This window comes from Puma concolor, chromosome C1, assembly GCF_028749965.1.
Source record: "Puma concolor isolate L17-30 chromosome C1, mPumCon1.1.hap2, whole genome shotgun sequence".
Classification (NCBI taxonomy): Eukaryota; Metazoa; Chordata; class Mammalia; order Carnivora; family Felidae; genus Puma; species Puma concolor.
This window is the reverse complement of record NC_141674.1, coordinates 33,755,817-33,774,919: the sequence shown is the minus strand read 5'-3', so window position 1 is coordinate 33,774,919 and position 19,103 is coordinate 33,755,817. Positions and strand designations below refer to the sequence as shown.

At 44.9% G+C, this 19,103-nt stretch overlaps 2 protein-coding genes across 2 annotated transcripts; one reads left to right on the top strand and one right to left on the bottom strand.

Moving 5' to 3' along the window:
- The first annotated feature begins 335 nt into the window (after positions 1-335).
- On the top strand, positions 336-1,372 carry LOC112872030 (putative olfactory receptor 2B3). The gene has a single exon (XM_025935162.2). It carries the CDS (start codon positions 425-427, stop codon positions 1,370-1,372), a length of 948 nt encoding a protein of 315 aa, XP_025790947.2. The 5' UTR covers positions 336-424.
- A 5,778-nt stretch (positions 1,373-7,150) lies between these two features.
- Positions 7,151-8,916, bottom strand: LOC112872165 (olfactory receptor 2A12-like). Its single transcript, XM_025935299.2, has one exon. The coding sequence runs from the start codon at positions 8,226-8,228 to the stop codon at positions 7,281-7,283; it is 948 nt and encodes a 315-aa protein (XP_025791084.1). The 5' UTR covers positions 8,229-8,916; the 3' UTR covers positions 7,151-7,280.
- Between the last annotated feature and the right edge of the window lie 10,187 nt (positions 8,917-19,103).

Here is a 19,103-nt window from a genome sequence, read left to right as displayed (position 1 = left end):
AAGCACCAAAGGAAAGGGTTCTGAGTGTTTGTTTTTCAAGGAGAGGGATGGGAGAGCTTCAGACCATTACCCCACTCTATAGCCAGGACTAGGGGAGAAGAGCCCCCAAGCAATGCATTATGTGATTGTAGCTCCTGAAAGACAAGAAAACAGGTGGCCTTGGTGGGGCTGATAGAATAAAATGAGACCCTGGTGGTCTTGAAAAAAGATTTGGGCCTGAGAAACAGAAAATTCCATGAAAGTTTCCCTCCCCTCCCCAAATTTGGCCTCACTCTGACTAGACCTCAGTCTTTGAACTTCTATTAGTCCCAAATAGTATCCAAATAAACACCAGCTGCCAGCAACTGAATGGTCATTGTACCTGAATGTGCATCCTAAACTGGGCCACTAGTCAGTTCATTTCTCTTTCTGCAGCTGAAGGAGAATGCAGAACTTTCCCTGGGACAACCACAGCTCTGTGTCTGAATTCATCCTTCTGGGCTTCTCCAGGGATTCCCAAATTAATACAATCCTCTTCAACATCTTCCTCTTTCTCTACCTCTCTACACTTGTGGGCAATGGACTCATTGTCACCTTGATTCACTTGGACTCCCGCCTCCACACACCCATGTACTTCTTCCTCAGTGTCCTCTCCATTCTGGACATGAGCTATGTCACCACTACTGTGCCCCAGATGTTGGTGCATCTGATCTGCCAGAGGAAAACTATCTCCTATGTTGGGTGTGTGGCCCAGATGTACATCTTTCTGGTGTTGGGCATCACTGAGGGCTGGCTGTTCTCTGTTATGGCCTATGATAGATATGTGGCCATCTGTTATCCACTCAGATACAAGGTTATCATGACCCCATGGCTGTGTGGGGCAATGGCCATCTTTTGTGGACTGTGGGGTATCAGCTGTTCCCTAGTCTACACTGTCTTCACAATGTGCCTGCCCTACTGTGGCCCCAATGAGATCAATCACTTCTTCTGTGAGGTCCCTGCTGTTCTGAAGCTGGCCTGTGCAGACACATCCCTCAATGACCAAGTAGATTTTATCCTGGGCTTCATCCTTCTCCTGGTTCCCCTCTCCTTCATTCTGGCCTCTTATGTCCGCATCTTTGCCACAATCTTGAAGATCCGCTCAGCTCAGGGTCGACTCAAGGCCTTCTCCACCTGTGCCTCCCACATCACTGTGGTCACCATGTTCTGTGGACCTGCCATGTTTATGTATATGAACCCCGGGGCCAATGCCTCCCCAGAGCGGGACAAAAAACTGGCTCTGTTCTACAATATTATCTCAGCCTTTCTCAATCCCATCATCTACAGCCTTAGAAACAAAGATGTGAAGAGGGCTTTCCTCAAGTTAACAGGTTCAAGCAAGGCCTCTGAGTGAGGCCATTGGAGCACAGAAGGCTACAACCAGACCTGAAACCACATGTTCCACCCTATTCCCTCCCATCACCCTATGGATAGGCATGAATCACTGACTGAGAGTTATGGGAGATAATATGTAAGGTTGGTGCCTGGGTGGGAGCTGTTGATGGTTCCAGCAGGTGAGCTATCCTCAAACATCAAGAGACCCAACTGTAGATAGGGTGCCAAGTCAGGACCTATGTCTGATTTATGTGTTTCCCAGGGCTCAGCAAAGGGTCTGGCACAAAGTATCATTAACATTTGATGATTGAATGAATGAGCTCATGAAGATTGAGCCTATTAAATCAACTCAGGATGGCCAGGACACAAAGACTAACAGGACCCATATGAGTGACTTTATTTTATCTCAATCAGGAGTACGAACAGATCTAAAGAAACATAGTCTCAAGAGAAAGGAAAAGTGACCTTAGAAACAGGATTCAGGAATTGGTCATTGTCTATCCAGCACTTTCATGGGAGTGTGGGTCCCAGGGTACAGAGCGAGCCCCTGCTGTGGTGAAGAGATATTTTGAGGGTCTCTTGATATACAGATGAAACATCACCCAAACCATACCGTACTGGGGCAGAGCTCATACTTTGCAGCAAACCATCACCTTGTAGGATTGTTGTGAGAAGTTAATGTAGGTAAAGTTCTCAAAACAGTGCTTGATGCATTGCATGCTTTACATAAACACTGCCGTTCTTCTTGTCATGCTCTACTTCTTTTTCCTAATACCACCATTACCAAGCAAACTATTGAGATCATTTCAGCTTCAAAAGAGGGGCCATTCTGCTCTCTGGAAAGGGATAGCTAACATTATAAATGAATAAGTTGGCATTTGTGTATACCTCATTCTAGTGTGGATTTAGTGAATTTGAGTCTGTCACCAAGAAACCTATGAACTCTGAACTGGCAAAACTGTAGAAAAATTATGACACCCTTTCAAGGTACCAAATGAAGAGGCCCTGATAACAAACAGCCAGAACTCCTCAGATACTTTCACTGATATTCTCACATGATAGAGCTTTTTAAATAAACATTTGTTCAAATCTAAACTGAGTAATAATGTGTTACTAGAGTACTTGATTCAAGAAGATACTGACAGGTATAGCAGGATATAGTGATCAGAGTAGGGCTGACTTCTCTTACCAGTGCCAGACCCCTTCTCCCATACCTGTGGCCCCCTAGAGTCCCCAGCACCTTGGAAGAGGCACAGAAAAGTTGCTCCACAGAATCTCAGAAATTGTACTGACCACACAGTGCCTATCATACAAAAAAAAGGCAGACAATACTTCAGTGCCAAGAAAGGTAAGCAACACTCCAGTGAAGCTGGAATCAGAGGGGTAAGCTCTCACACAGAGCCCCTAACAACCTTCACAAAATCTCCTCCAAATTTTGCCTTCACTCTTTCTACCACCAGGGAACAAAAGGGGAAAAGAGGCAGGAGTTCCTGGCATTCATTTTATCCTTGTCATGATTCTGAATTCCCACAGTCCATTGAACTATCCCAGCCTTTTCTGTTTCAAATTTGACTTTGAATTTGAAATTCTAAATCGCCTAATGGATACAAGTGATAGGCATTCAATGAAATGATGCCATGGAAAAATATTGTCAGATTCTCACTTTAAACACAAAGGAAATTTAAAACTATTAGGCCTCATTGTGATTAATATCAGGCCTCTTTAACCTCAGAGTTATTGAACCTTCATTAACTAATAGTCCTCAATAAAACAGTGAAGGCTCCAAGGAAAGTGGTACAGATTCAATCCAAACAGATGTCATTGAAGGTGCTTTGAACTCAGCAAAGAAAGTAATAGTAATTGTGGTATTAATGGAAGTTATGGTGATTGTAACTTGAATTTGGAAGGAAAATATTTGGCTTTGCATTTCACAGTCGCTTATAGGACATTTGCTGAACCTGTTTTGGAAAGTAGTAAGGAAGGGGGCTTGAGGAGAGATGCTGGGCATTGGGGGAGAGCAGGCAGATACCACATAGAAGGATTAACAGGACACATCAAGCCCCCAAATCACAGGAGCAAAGGATGAATTGCAGAGATATGAAGGGCATTGGTCAGGCTTTCCGCCTAGATAATAGCTGGAACAATGGGAAGAGACGGCTTGACAATGAGGTTCGATTAGGCCAGAGAACAGTGTTGTAGGATTAAGGATTAGAGAGAACTGGGTAGAGTTCCGGAAGAAAGGGGGATACAGGAAATTTAGAGCTCAGGGTGGGAAATATTCCAGGTGATTAGGCAAAAGCCCATCTGAGAGTGTTGCCTCTAGAGAAAATTCTAGGAAACTTAGCAGGAAAGGGAGTAAAAACCACAAAAACCACCCCATTGAGACTCAAATTAACAGAGAAATTATTGAACAACAGTAATTTCTAACCCCACCCCTAAGTACGTATATGCCTTCTATGAACTGTGCTGGTTTGTAGCCCACAAATTCCAGCAGGACAAGGGCCATGACTTCTTCCTGCAGTGCCACGGATTTGGGAATGACAGCTGGCAATCAGCTGGCTCCCATCAATAAACTGTAGGGAAGCAGAGACAGTGGTAAAGCTGGCTTAAAACCTTGCTAGCTTCCTTGATTTCTCTGTTTTACCAACACACCCAAGCCATTAAGTGTTCTTGCTTCTTTCCTTGTCACATCTTTTGGCATCTCCCCATTCACTGCCACCATCCACTATAATCACCTTCACAAGCCATGCCCAGGTCTCCCTCACTAAGTGCTCTTCAACCCAAACCCTCATTATGTCTCACAAGCCATTCTTCTGAAAATACTGTGTCCCCACCTTTCCTCCACCCCATCCCTCAGCCTTGATGCTTAAAAATACAGGTTGTTCATCATTGTTAAGATAAAATCTACTATCACCCTGAATTATGAATGGTAGCAATCTGTCCTAGTAGAGAAACTAATGAAACCTTATCACACTTTAGCCACAAGACTCATCTCTCCATTACCCTGGCCCCTGACTATCTAGTTGTAGAAGAGCCACTAGGTGGACTTCCCACCTTCTAGAAGGAACTCCAACATCCAGGAAGACTTCTCCCCCATTATTGAGGCAGCCTGCTTCCCCACAAGGCCAGAAGAACCTCTCATCAGTTAGCAAGTCCTTTCCACCAACCACATAGCTCCTTACTCCCTCCCCAGATGGGGGAAGGAATACCTTAATAATCCATGGGACCCTTCACTTTCTACCTGAATCCCTCTGCCTGGAACTTTGTCATACCAGGTACTGGAGCCTATTGGTGTAGCTGTACCCACCCACCCAAATGCCCTGTTTCACCTCTGAGTAAATGCTTTAGGACCATACTAGCACCCAACTCCACACTTAAGTACTAGAAACGAAATCTCTATCACCTCAGAAGCCAAGAACTCTCTAGTCATTTATTATTCCCAGACTCTGTTCATCTCCCCACTTGCCCAAGTCCCTACTTCTCCCTTTCCCCAGTTCTCCCTCTCTTTGCCATCTTAGTCCCATATTCAGCAACCACCCCTCCCAGGATCCTCAACCTGGAATTCTCCCTAGGGATGCCACACCCTCTGTACCTCTCTAAAAGGGAGTTCTTTGTTCTCACTCTTGGCCTGTGAGTTCTCAGACATGCTCATCCTGATGACCTTTTATCCCATCTCCTTTCTGGTCACCTCAAGCCACACTCACACTGGAGCTCATCATCCCTAAACCTGCACTGCTCCCCAGTAAGAATCCGAGCATTCCCACAGCACTGAGCAAAAAAGTAAACACTATCTACAGGGCTCATTAGGACTGTCTTCTGCCTACTTCTCAATGTCATCTCTGCCTCTTCTGCTCACTTTATTGTGACTACATGGGCCTTCTTCCAGCTCTGCAGAAAATACAAAGTTCTTTCCTGACCTGGGACTTTTGTACCTGGCATCCCTTTGCCTGAAATGCCTTTTCTTGGCTCTTTGCACGGGTGACTCTTCTCATCCTCAGGTATCAGCTAAACCTTAATTCCTTCCCAAGTAAGGCCCTGGGAAGCAGGCTTTCCTCCTCCATTTTTCTCTATCACAGAATGCTACTTGTTTCCTGAGATAACTACACCTTCATTTCTCAGTAACTGAGTTTAGTTTCCATTTTGAGCTATCATCCCAGTGGTGGGAGAAATAATACTAATCTTCTTGGGGTTTCCATCCCTCTCTCCCTGACTCCAAGTTCTGGAGAGCTTACAAAGTGGTGAGGTATGCAGTGGTGGATAGGAGTGGGGTGAGGTATAGTCTGGTCCTCTGTGTCTGGCACCCATTGAGAGAACCTCACTCTCATGAAGTCGTTGGTCCTTCAGAGTTACTGTGGCATCTTCTTGGGTTGTTCCAGAAGCATTGTAATTACATGACTGTAAATCTCTCCATATACCTGTCTTGGTTTCCCCAAGGCCTGACACTGGCTGGACTATAATGGATGCTCACGAAATACTGGAACTGAATCAACTCATCCCTGAGGCCTCTGAGCCACCAATGAAACCTGAAAGGAAGTTGGATGTTCATGCTAACTCTGAGGCCCTTTGCCAGGATTCTTAGCTTCATATGTCATTTAGATTCCTTGAAAGAATGAGAGTCACTGCTATGTATGTATAGTTTACAAATGGCAGCAACTTCTATTCTTCTAAAATTTTAGAGACACAGAGGTCTTAGAAACCATTACATATGGGGCACCTGGGTGGTTCAGTCAGTTGAGCGTCCGACTTCAGCTCAGGCCATGATCTCGTGGTTCATGGGTTCAAGCCCTGTGTCAGGCTCTGTGCTAACAGCTCAGAGTCTGAAGCCTGCTTGGGATTCTGTGTCTCCCTCTCTCCCTGCCCCTCCCCTGCTTGTGCTCTGTTTTTCTGTCCTTCTAAAAGAAAGAAGGAAGGAAGGAAGGAAGGAAGGAAGGAAGGAAGGAAGGAAGGAAGGAAGGACGAGCAAGAAAGAAACCACATTTAACATGCTTATTTTATAGATGAGTAAGGTAAGATCCAGAGAAAGAAAGTGAATTGCCCAAAGTCATAAAACATGTTATAAGATTAGGACTAGAACCCAAGTCACTTAATGTCAGGTACTTTGTCCTTCGACAACACAATGCAGAGTATACCACATCAGACCCATGAACCACATTGATTCCATGCACCAAGTCAAGCCTGTGGGCAGCCTTGGTTCCATTTCCATTAGCTTAATTTTCAATGTTGGCTACAGATATTCGTTGGTTACATGTACCACTTTGATTGTCTACATCATCTTGGCCTTCTACCATGTCCATGTACCATGTCACCTACAATTACCATGTTTCATGTTGATTACATGTATTCTATTCATTCCAGTGCCATTGTGTTAGATAATGTTATCACCCCCATTATTGCCACTCTCACTATAGAAGAATTATATATCCATACCCATTGCCATATGACATGTTACTTTTCTGTAGGAAGAAGATACTTCCTGTCCTTTTCCTATTGGGCTTGACCATATCATTTGCTTTGGCCAATAGGATATCAGCAAAGAGATCTGTGTCACTTCTGAGCAGAAACTTTAAGAGTTTTTATGTGCCTTTCTCTCTGTCATAAGAATGGGATATTCCAGATAGAGCCTCCTTTTTCAGATTGAATCCAAGAATCCAATGGCAGAAGGCCACAGTCCACATACAACTGACATGGAAGATGAGCAATAAATGAACTTCTGCTGTTGTAAGCCACTAAGATTATGCAGCTGTTTGTCATTGCACCACAATGTAGCAAGTTCATCAAGATTGTCATGTTGGTTTCACGTACCATATTTGTTCCACTGACCAAGTGCTATATTGGTTCCAATGCACAATGTTGTTTGCACACCTTATAAATGCTGTGCCTTTCTTTAGCATTGGACATTCTACCTCAGGCCTCTCCTGTCTCCCAATTCACCAGGGCACCCTACCCCACCCCATCACTTTGAGAAAAGCCCCCTTGATGTCTTTGTTCCTCAGACTGTAGACCACAGGGTTGAGAAAGGCAGGGAAGACATTATAAAAGAGTGAGATCTGCTTGTCTTGCTCAGGGGAATAGCTGGAGTTGGGCTTCATATAGATGTATGTGGCTGGGGCATAGAAGAGTGTGACCACAGTCACATGGGAAGCACAGGTGGAGAAAGCCTTACAGCGGCCCTGTGTAGACTTGATCTTGATAATGGTCTGGCCAATACGGATGTAGGAGGCCAGAATGAGGGAGAGTGGGGCAACAACCATGAAGACACTGATGACCAGGTCTACCATCTCAATAAGGTGAGTATCCATGCAAGCCAGGCTTCGTACTGAGGGGCCTTCACAGAAGTAGTGGTTGACCACGTTGGGCCCACAGTATGGCAGCCTCATGGTGAGGAAAGTATGGATCAGAGAGAAGAAGAAACCACAGGCCCAGGTCCCAGCTGCCAGTCGTATGCACAGGCCCCAGCTGAGGATGACAGTATAATGCAGTGGGTGGCAGATGGCCACATATCGGTCATAAGCCATGACTACGAAGAAAATACACTCAGTTAGGCCCAAGGCACCAAACACATACATCTGCAGCCAACAGCTGGCAAAGGAGATGGTCTGAGAGCGAGCGAGGAGATGCACCAACATCTGGGGCATGGTAGTGGTGACACAGCCCATATCTAGCAGGGAGAGGATGCAGAGGAAGAAGTACATGGGTGTGTGAAGCTGTATGTCCAGGCAGATCAGGGCGATGATGAGTCCATTGCCCAGGACTGAGCTCAGGTAAAGGAGAAGGAAGGAAATGAAGAGGATCCTGTTGAACGTGGGATCACCAGAGAAGCCAAGCAGGATAAATTCAGAAACCCAGCTTTGGTTCTGTCCTGGAGGTGTCCACATGGTGGGGCCTATAAGAGAATCCCACTCATTTAAATGTCACCCAAACTGTGGTAGTCTAGCAAGAATGTCAGCTCTGGAGGCAGGGATTTTAATTCTGGCCCCATTACTCAGCCACTGTCTTGAACAGGTTATTTAACATCTTTGAGCTTCAATCTCCTCAACTGTATAATGTAGCTAATAATACTCAACTCTTGGTTCTTATGAGGAGTCGAGGCAATATACATGAAGCATCTGACATAACACCTTAACAAAATAAAAAATGGTAAAGTGCTCATATGCAATCTCCCCTGTCTTACTCCCCATCCTTCGGCAGACAGACTGGTTATCCAAGTCTAGCAGCAATCAATTACGCCATGTCAGCTCCAGCTCCCAAACCTTTAGAGGTGAAGTTCTTTCCGCCTTAGAGACCATTTGTCTAGAAGAGCTGCTACAAGCCTCTCCTCACTCTGCAAACTTCTTTTGCCAGCTGTCAATGTGAGGCTTTGTCAATAGAGGGCGCTAGAGGGGCACTGTGATGTGCTAACCCTAGGAAAGTACTTTGGTTGGGGCTTCAGTCACTCAGCTTGAGAGCCAGTGGGCTGGTGCATGGAAGGGCCAGTAGTATGCACTTCAAATGACCTCCACGCACCAGCTACAGTCGTACATTCAGCCCACACTCTTCCCACCCAGTTGTCATTTCTATGCAAACTCTGGCCTCTGCCCACCAGCAGCTGAGTGTATTCCTATGGTAGCCACACTATCTTTGAAAAAGTCTGAATTTAAACTTTCTTTTTTTTTTTAACTTTTTTTTTACACTTTATTTTGAGAGAGAGAGAGAGAGAGAACAGAGAAAGGGCAGAGAGAGAGGGAGAGGGAGAATCCCAAGCAGCCTCCGCGCTTTGAGTGCATAGCTTGATGCGGGGCTAGCTCCCACTAGCCGTGAGCCGATACCAAGAGCCAGATGCTGGGGCGCCTGGGTGGCTCAGTCAGTTAAGCATCTGACTTCAGCTCAGGTCATGATCTCCAGGTTCAGGTTCGTGGGTTCCAGCCCCACGTCAGGCTCTGTGCTGACAGCCTGAAGCCTGGAACCTGCTTCGGATTCTGTGTCTTCCTTTCTCTCTGCCCCCTCCCCCACTCACACTCTGTCTCTGTCTCTCAAAAATAAATAAGTACTAAAAAATTAAAAAAAAAAAAAAAGAGTCAGATGCTCAACCGACTGAGCCACCCAAGTGCCTTTTTTTTTTTTTTTTTTTTGACCCGGGTGGGGGTGCCAGGAGAAGGGGGAGGGAGAGAGAGATGTCCTAAATCCTTAGTCCCTTCAATGTTTCAATGTGTACTCTCTTTGAACCATGAGGTAGTAACTGCTTTTTTTTTTCTCACTTAATACTTCTGGATGTCTTTCATCCTTTTTAGTAGTTACCTTTTACTAGTTAGTAATTCTTTGTATTACATTTTCCCTGTTCACATTACTGGTGTGCTGTCTCCTGATGACATCCTGACTGGTATAGATGCTGAATCTATGGCAAGTGAGTCTGATAAGAAATAGAATGTTGCACAGTTAAAGCTATCTATCCATAAAGAATTTATTAACTACAGAAGTAAAAAGTAGTAGCTATCAGTGGAGAAACTGGACAGTATCTTAACCGAGTGATTAATTACAATTAACATCACCAATAAGGAACAGGTAGAGAGGCTCCTGGTGGCTCAGTCAGTTAAGTGTCTAACTTCGGCTCAGGTCATGATCTCCAGGTTCATGGGTTCGAGCCTTGTGTCAGGCTCTGGGCTGATAGCTCAGAGCCTGGAGCCTGCTCCAGATTTTGTGTCTCCCTCTGCCCCTCCCCTGCATGCACTCTGTCTCTCAAAACTGAATACACGTTAAAAAAAAAATTTTTTTTTAAAGGAATAGGTAGACACAATGTGTCTCCATATTTGAAATCCTAACAATATAGCATCTATATGTTATTTCAGCCCAAAATGAATCTAATCATAAGGAAACATCCAAGAAACTTAAATTGAGGGATATTATATAAAATAACTAGCTTTTAATCTTCAAAAATATCTACATCATGAAAGACAAAGAAAGGCTGAGAATCTATAGTAGAAGGAAGGATCCTGAAAAAAAAAGCATAACAATTAATGCAAGAAGTAATCCTGGAAGGGAAGAATGTCATAAATAACATTATTGTGACAATTGATAAAATTGGATTAGATCAATGCGTCATGTTAAATTCCCTGAATTTGACAGCTACTGTATAAGAGAGTATTCTTTTATTCTCGGGAACTATTCACTGAAGTATTAAGGGCTAAAGGAACACGATATTTGCAAATTATTCTCAAATAGTTCTCGAGATTATAATAACAGCAATATGACAAATTGTTAAAAATTAATAAATCTGGATATGGGCCATACAGGATTTCTTTATAGTATCCTTTCAGTTTTTCTGTAAGTTTAAAGTTAGTTCGGGGCGCCTGGGTGGCGTAGTCGGTTAAGCGTCCGACTTCAGCCAGGTCACGATCTCGCGGTCCGGGAGTTCGAGCCCCGCGTCGGGCTCTGGGCTGATGGCTCAGAGCCTGGAGCCTGTTTCCGATTCTGTGTCTCCCTCTCTCTCTGCCCCTCCCCCGTTCATGCTCTGTCTCTCTCTGTCCCAAAAATAAATAAACGTTGAAAAAAAAATTAAAAAAAAAAAAAAGTTAGTTCAAAAAATTTTTCAAAAATAAAAAATTGGGGGCACCTGTGTAGCTTGGTTGGTTGAGCATCTGACTCTTGATTTCAGCTCAGGTCATGATCCCAGTGTCGTGAGAACAAACCCTGTGTCGGACTCCGTGCCAAGTGTGGAGTCTGCTTAAGATTTTCTCTCTCTCTCTCTCTCTCTCTCTCTCTCTCTCTCTCTCTCTCTCTCAGAAATAAATAAATACATAAATACATGAATAAATATTTTTAAAAGAAAAAAGTTAAAAAATTTTAAATGTGAAATAACTTTTTCAGACAAACAAAACATAAGATTCTTCAGGTAGAAAGACAGTGACAGAAACATGAAGATGCAAAAAAGAATGACAAGTCCTCAAGGAATGGGTAAGTATAAATTAATAACGAATGTAAAACAATAATAAAGTCTGGTGGAATTTATTTTGTTAATATTTATTTATTTATTTTGAGAGAGAAAGAGAGAGAGAGCACATGTGGGGGAGGGGAGAGAGAATCCCAAGCAGGTTCTGAGCTGTCGTCAGCATGGAGCTGGACTCGGGGCCCAATCCCACCACCCGGGCACCCCTGTCACGATCTTTGTCTTTAATTCCTTTTAAATTTCACAATGGGGCGCCCAGGTGGTTTAGTGTGTTGAGCATCCAACTCTTGATTTCTGCTCAGGTCATAATCCCAGGATCGTGGGATTGAGCCCCGGCTCCAGCTCTGTGCTGAGTGGAGCTTGCTGAAGATTTGCTCTCTCTCTCTCTCTCTGTCTCTCTCTGCCCCCTCCCCCACTCACACACACACTCTCTCTCTCAAGTTAATTAATAAAATAAAATGATTGTTTTAAAAAAAGATCATGACAACAATAACATAAGAAATGGAGTAAGTAAAGAAATGGGTAAAGAAAGTCAGAGTTCTAAACATTTAACATAATTGGAAAATTGGTAAAACTAATCATTTGTGTTAGACTTTGATAAGTCAAGATTCATGTTGCGGTATCTATGGAAATCATTAAAAGAATAAATCATGCATTACCTAAAGTAGTAGAAAATGGACTAATAAAAATTGTTTACTAATCCAAAATAATGCTTTTTTGAGAGAGGGAAAAATCAAACAGAAAACAGGTGGGCCAAATACAAAATAAGTGGAGGGGCACCTGGCTGGCTCAGGTGGTGGAGAAAGTCTTGATCTTGGGGCTGTGGGTTCAAGTTCCACATTGGGTGTGAAGATTACTTAAAAATAAAATCTTTTTTTTTTTTTAAAGGTAAGAAGTGGAAAGAGGGTAAATATGAACTTAAATATTTCGGTAGTTACGTTAAATGCAAAAGGACTACATATTTTAATAAAAGTCCTGTTTTCAAACTGAGTTTAAAAAAAAAAACCCTACATGTTGCATACAAGAAATGTACCTTAATCATTTTACAATATTTCAATGGATCAAATCAATGAATTGTACACCTTAAACTTACACAATGTTATGTCAATTATATGTCAATAAGGCTGGGATGGAGGAGAGAAACACATCTTAATACAAGGACACAGATGCACTAGGAAGAAAGAATGAAAAAAATATATATACCATGCAAATACTAACCAAAAGAAACGTGTAGCTTCATGAAACATTTATCAAAATTGACCATATGCTGCACCATAAATGTAAGCTCCAAAAATCCAAAGGATGGAAGTCATTTCAAGTATATTCTCTGATTACCATAAAATTGGCCAGAAATCAATTTCAAAATAAATATAATAGGAAGCACTGTCTTTCCCCTCCTGAAAATCCTTTAAGGGTTCCCCATGCCCCATCACTTTAGACAGATGCACAGTGCCCTTCCTGAACATCTGCCCCCTTGCAGACTTCTTTAGCCTCAGCACCCAACCCTCTCCCCATGCCATCGCCTTCCATACTAGCACAGGCTCCAAACAGGTATGCCCAATTTCCTATATGTGTCTACCTCCGTCACACTTTCATGCCTTCTCCAAGGTCTTCAGCATGGAGGAGCACCCCAGCTGCATCCCTGCTGCCCACACACTCTCTGTAGCATGTCCAACGTCTATTCCTGCATTAGGACTCAGCTCAGCTCAGAAGCTTCTCCTGACCCGCACCACCATCTCCCACTCCAAAACCTCGATTAGATGCTGCCTCTATTTCTCCCAGGCCCCTATGCTTACCAACGAGTTATCACCCTAGCAATTCTAGGGGGTTCTGATACGCAGTTTGAGGAAATCTTTCTCCCTCTCCTGTTAATTCACACTAACTGAATTGGAATATCTGTAATAAAGTGTGGATATGTGGGAGAATTTATAAGGTCCCTTTCAATAACAATAATATATAATATTTAATTAATAATTTCTGTGTGCTAGGAATTGTTACACTAACTTGTCCTCACAACAAATCACTGAGGTAAGTACAATGACCTCTATTTTACAGAGGAAAAAATAAAGGCACAGAGAGAGTAAATGATTCAATCTAGATAACTTGGTTTGTGCAGTGGACCTGGGGTTTGAATGGAGGTGATGTGGCTTCAGAGCCAACTCTGAATTATTAACTTCACCACTTCCAGCAAACAGGCCCTAAGCGGGAAGGGTGAAGAACAAACTTTCTCATCTACACATCGATTTGATCTTGAGGTTTGGCATGAGCTACTATGGAATCGTGGCTGATGAGGTACAGCCAGCCACCAGACAGGACCAGATCAAAATCTTCCGAGGGCAAAGGGCTAAAGTTGCAGCCATGAACTCTCTCTCATGATAAAGCTCCTTCCATCTATGCCATCATCTGGGTATGAGGAGCCATAGGACTGAGTGGGAAGCAGAGGGAATCAATGAAAGAGGATTTTGGAAAGTATTACCACTCTAGAATTTAGTAAATCTTTGTAGAGAGAAGAAACACTTGGTTTCCATGGGATGGGGGCATCATTTAGTTAAATTCTTCTAAAAGTCTGTCAGCCCAGCAGACTCTGTCTTAATAGGCAATACCCAAGCCTGGGGAGAGCATGGGGGTGGGTCCTGGTAATCATGGAAAGCCCTGCCATTCTTGAAGGCTTCTCCCAAGACAACCATCATTGTCCTTTCACAGTTGTGTCTCTCAGCCAGACTTGAAGATCTTTGAGCTCAGGAAATTGTATTCTTCATTGCACTGTTTCTAGCCCCTAGAACATGGCCTGACGCAGGAGAACAATGAACAAATATGTATTAAATGAGTAAGTGAAAGAAAGAAGGGGGTGTAGGAAGAAGGAAGGAATGGAAGAGAAACGACGTATGAAGTGGTGAGGAAACAACACCAGCAAATGAGGAAATGGTTCTGGGGGTATGTTGGGGGGCAGGTACAGAGAGGACCTGGGGCTAGGTGACCAGGCTACTTCTGACCTCCAGCCCCTACAGATGCCCGCATCCTGCCCACAGCCCCAAGCCCAGCGAACATCTCACCCCTCTGGTATCCCCTGAGACAAGTCACAAAGAGGCTGTCACTTGATCTTGAGGAAAAGAGACTGAACAGGAAGCCCCCTGGGCGGTTGAGTCCAGTGTACCAGAATTCCAGGCAACCCAGTCTCCAGAAAGGCGCTAGGTTTCTGAGAGGCTGGAAGCTGAACCCCCTGCCTTCTCTCCATTGTGCAGCTCACTGCACCCGGCCAGGGCTGAAGGCCTTGCCTGTCTCGTCTTGGAGCACAGACAAAAGGAGCCTTGGCCATCCCAGGCTCCCATCAGTGGACCAAGCTGCTGCAGCTTTATAGGTCTGCCTCCTCACCAGGCTTTCCCTAGGAGAAGCGGAGAAGGACCATCCCTCTGCCTCCTGCCTCCACCCTGTCCCTGCTGAGGATGCCAAGATGGTATTCCCTGAATGGTGTTAACAAGAACCCTACAAGGAAGAGGCCTTTGGGAACAGAGCAGCAGCAAACAACACCCAGGTTGGGGAAAGGTAGTGATCTGCCTATTTCTTTTTCTAGCCTTCTGGAGGATATGAACAGCCCAGGGGAGAAGGGATTGCACCCAGTCACCTTGAAGAATGCCAAGAACTGAAAGCCTCACTCTGATTCTCCTCTTATTCCCAAACCCCTGTTCCCCCAACTTGTCAATTAGACCATGTTTCAGTCATATCTCTATTGCTTACTGAGCCGCTTTGGGCAAATCACAATCCTCCCCCACCCCCCACCAGTCCAACGTCTTGGACAAGTTACTCAGCCTCTCTGATGATAATTAAGAGTTGACCATGAAGCCCCTACCCTATATCAGGTCTTGCACAGAAGAAGCACTTAATAAAGGTCAATCCCATCCCTATGTCTACTTCCTGACCTCCCCCTTCCTCTAGTCACGCCTGGCAGGGAGGTGACACATTCCCTCCTGCGTGGCATCTCTGGAGCTTGCTCTACTGTATGTCCCTGAACTGAGCCTTCCTGGGGTTAGGAGCACCCAGGGTGCTTCGAGTTTTCTTGGGAGGGGCAGGGTGGGGGGAGCTATGATCCCAAGTCTCCCCCCAACCATCAGCTCTTCCTCAGACTCAGCTACACTCTCAGATACTGGCAAACACTATCTGGAAAGTAAGTGGAGCAGCTCCATAATACATATAAGGAAGTTGAAGTCCAGCAGAGTAAGGAACTTGCCCAAAAGCTCACATCCTCTAAGTGCAGAACCAGAACTCACAGCAGGATCTATTAAGTTCTAGTGCCTATCCTCTTAAACTTGCTATTATTCTGCCTCAGCCTTTTCCTCTGTAAAATCATAATAATTTCTTACTATCCCCAACCTTCTGTGATGGCTGGGAGAATTAAATGAGATAATGTGTTGAAAACCCAGGCACAAGTCCTGGCCATGCCTCCATGACTATGCGTTCTCGCACCTGCCTCCTGTCGAGGCCTCCTATTCCCCAGCTATTCAGAATGGGGCAGTTGAGCTTGGAGACCCCCTCCTGTCAGCCCCGGGCTACAGAACCAACTTGAATTTTCAGAAGTGCCATAAGCTGGTTGTTAAACAAGATCATTATTAAAGTCAATCTACGTAAACAACAATTAAGTAAATTACACTAAAACAAAGGGCAACAGACCTTGAGGTTATTATGCTAACTGAAATAAATCAAAGACAAATACTGTATGCTCTTCCTTATTTGTGGAATCTAAAAACACTGAACTCAGGGGCGCCTGGGTGGCTCAGTTGGTTGAGCGTCCAACTTCAGCTCAGGTCATGATCTCATGATTAGTGAGCTCAAGCCCTGCGTCGGGCTCTGTGCTAATAGCTCAGAGCCAGGAGCCTGCTTCAGATTCTGTCTCCCTCTCTCTCTGCTCCTCCCCCGCTCGTGCTCTCTCTCTCTCTCTCTCTCAAAAGTAAATAAACATTAAAAAAAAAATTAAAACACTGAACTCAGAACCAAGAATGGTTGCTAGGGCCTGAGGGTTGGGGGGAATGGAGAAATGCTGATCAAGGGTATAAATTTCCAGTTATAAGATGCGTAAGTTCCAGGGATCTAAAGCATAGCCTGTGACTATAGTTAGCCCTACTGTATCATATGCTTGAAAGCTGCTATGAGGGTAGATCTGTAATGTTCTCACAGCAACAACAAAATGGTAATTAGGCGAGGATGTGTTAACTAACTTAATTGCAATATACATTTTGCAATATATACCTGTATCAAATCATCACATCTATATACCTTAAACTTACATAATGTTATATGTCAATTATATCTCAATAATTTTGGGGGGGTGGATCAACTTACATAATGAAAAAAAAGGGATGAGGTGTCTGGGTGGCTCAGTTGATTGAGCATCTGACTTCTGGTTTTGGCTCGGGTTGTGATCTCACAGTTTGTGAGTTTGAGCCCTGTGTCAGGCTCTGTGCTGACAGCATGGAGCCTGCTTGGGATTCTCTGTCTCCTCTTTCTCTCTGCTCCTCCCCCACTTTTGCTCTCTTTCAGTCTCTCTCTCTCTTAAAAATAAATAAACTTTTTTTAAGTAAAAAAAAACTCAAAAAATGCTCAAAACTCTTCATATCTTAACTATTCTACATTTTACTGTTCTCCATGTTTGCACATACTGGATCTGTATAAGGCAAATACTCTCTAATGCAGTAATCCTGTACATCTCTTCACCTCTGGGGGCAGTGACGTCATGTTTTTAGCTTGAAATTGGCCATGATGGGTTATTTCCACTGTAGAATTCAGCAAACAATACAAATCAAAACCCCTTCCTCCCTTCCAGGAAGGACTGTTAAACTTTTACCAACACACCACTGCTTCCAGTCCTGAGTCCTAAGAATCTAGACATTTCAGGATAATTCAATGCTGTAGGCATCCCACTTTGCTATTGGCAGGAGCTGGTAGAGCCCTCCATGAACAGCCTCATCCAGGAGAGGCACAGCCCAGCAGCTCCAGTCCTTCTCAGCCCAATAGAGGCTCCCAGACAGCCCAGCATAGCCCCTGGCCCTTCCTCCCCATTTCTCTGGACCTTTGCCAGTCTCCTCAGAAACTTCAGCATGGCCACCTATGGTTGAGGCCTTCTGATGCAGATGATGTAGCAGACCAGCCCTGCCATTCAGCTGTCAAGGCAACAGAAACACCTCCCAGGCCCCATTGAGAGCAAAGGCCAAGGTCACTCTGAGCCTACTTTGCATGGGCACCGCTTCAGCCTTGGGAGACAGGGATATAACAGACGAGAAAACAGTATCAGAAAAGAGGAAGGAACTTGCCAAAGGTCACATGGCTAAGAAGCAGAGGAGCCCAGATGCTGAGTCCACGGCTGCCTCACATGGCTGTGTATTCTGAAGCAAGCTCAGTTTCCACTTCTCTAAAATAGGGAAGACTCTCTCGCTCACTGTATTATGATGCAGATCGAGAGATGGCATGCGTGGGCATTGGAGCCCAGGGCTTGGCACAGAAGAAGCACTTAATAAAGGTCAATCCCATCCCTATGTCTACTTCCTGACCTTCCTGACCTGAATGTGTCATGTCCCCCTTCCTCAAGCCACACCTGGCAGGGAGGGGACACATTCCCTCCTGCGTGGCATCTCTGGAGCTTGCTCTACTGTATGTCCCTGAACTGAGCCTTCCTGGGGTTAGGAGCACCCTGGGTGCTTCAAGTTTTCTTGGGAGGGGCAGGGTGGGGAGATCTATGATCCCAAACTTCCCTCCAACCATCAGCTCTTCCTCAGACTCAATTACACTCTCAGAGGACTGCCCTGGGAGTCTTCCCCTGTACCCAACCACATCCCCCCACTTCCTCCAGCCCAGCCCGATGGGCTGAAAGATTCAGGGGAATCGAGAGTTTGGGCCCAGAACTCAGGACAATAAAAATGTACCTCGTCAATTCTCTTCCTCAGAACCATGACACAAAAGGTACGTGCCCCTTGCCCTGAGCCAAGGCCCTGACTCTCCTTGTCCTTGTCATGTACCTCACTTCAGCTGTGAATAGGTATCCATGTGAGGGCCTATCTCCCCATTGGATGGATGGGGAAACTGAGGCCCAGGGAGGTGTAGTAACTTGCCCAAGGTCAGAAGCAATCTAGGATTATAGACAGGATGAAACTCAGGCCACCCTGATATTTCAAATGAAGAATTAAAGACTGCCAAGCATGGTCCTACCCTCCATGTCCCAGAAAATGAAATGTGGCCCAGAAACGCTGAGGGATTTGGCCAAGACCAAGCAGTTAGACAATGGGGCAGCCAGCATGGAAACCCTCCTGGGCTGGGTCTGTGTCCATAGTATCACATGCTTCAGCACTCCAGTCCAAATTAAGGTCTATACCTGACCTCTAACTCAAATCCTGTCTACTGCCCTGAGAGCTGATTGTGGCCACCAGTGGGGGTGGGACCAACTGGGGGGTTGACACGAGAGGGAAGGCTGTCCTCTGGATGCTTGATTCTGGACCCAGGGGCCCACAGGCCTCAAGGAGCAGGGGGTGGGCTCTGGAGAAGGGCAAGGCAGGGCACGCAGTGCTAACCCCATGGGCTGTCTAATTGGCCTCAGGTGGAGAAGACCTCTGGGAGGGACCCTGTGGGAATTGGCTCTCATTTGCTAAGACAGGTGCTCCAGAAAGTTTTCTGGGTTTGTGTCTAGGGAAGGAGCTGAAGGGATAGCAGGAGGTGGTGATGATTCTAATGATCGAGATTATCTTAATGGTGCTTTGGGACAGGCTCACAGCACTTTACAGTTTACTGAGCACTTTCACATGTATTTTTTTCACCAGGTCCTCCTAGCAATCCTGTGAGGGAGGAGTTA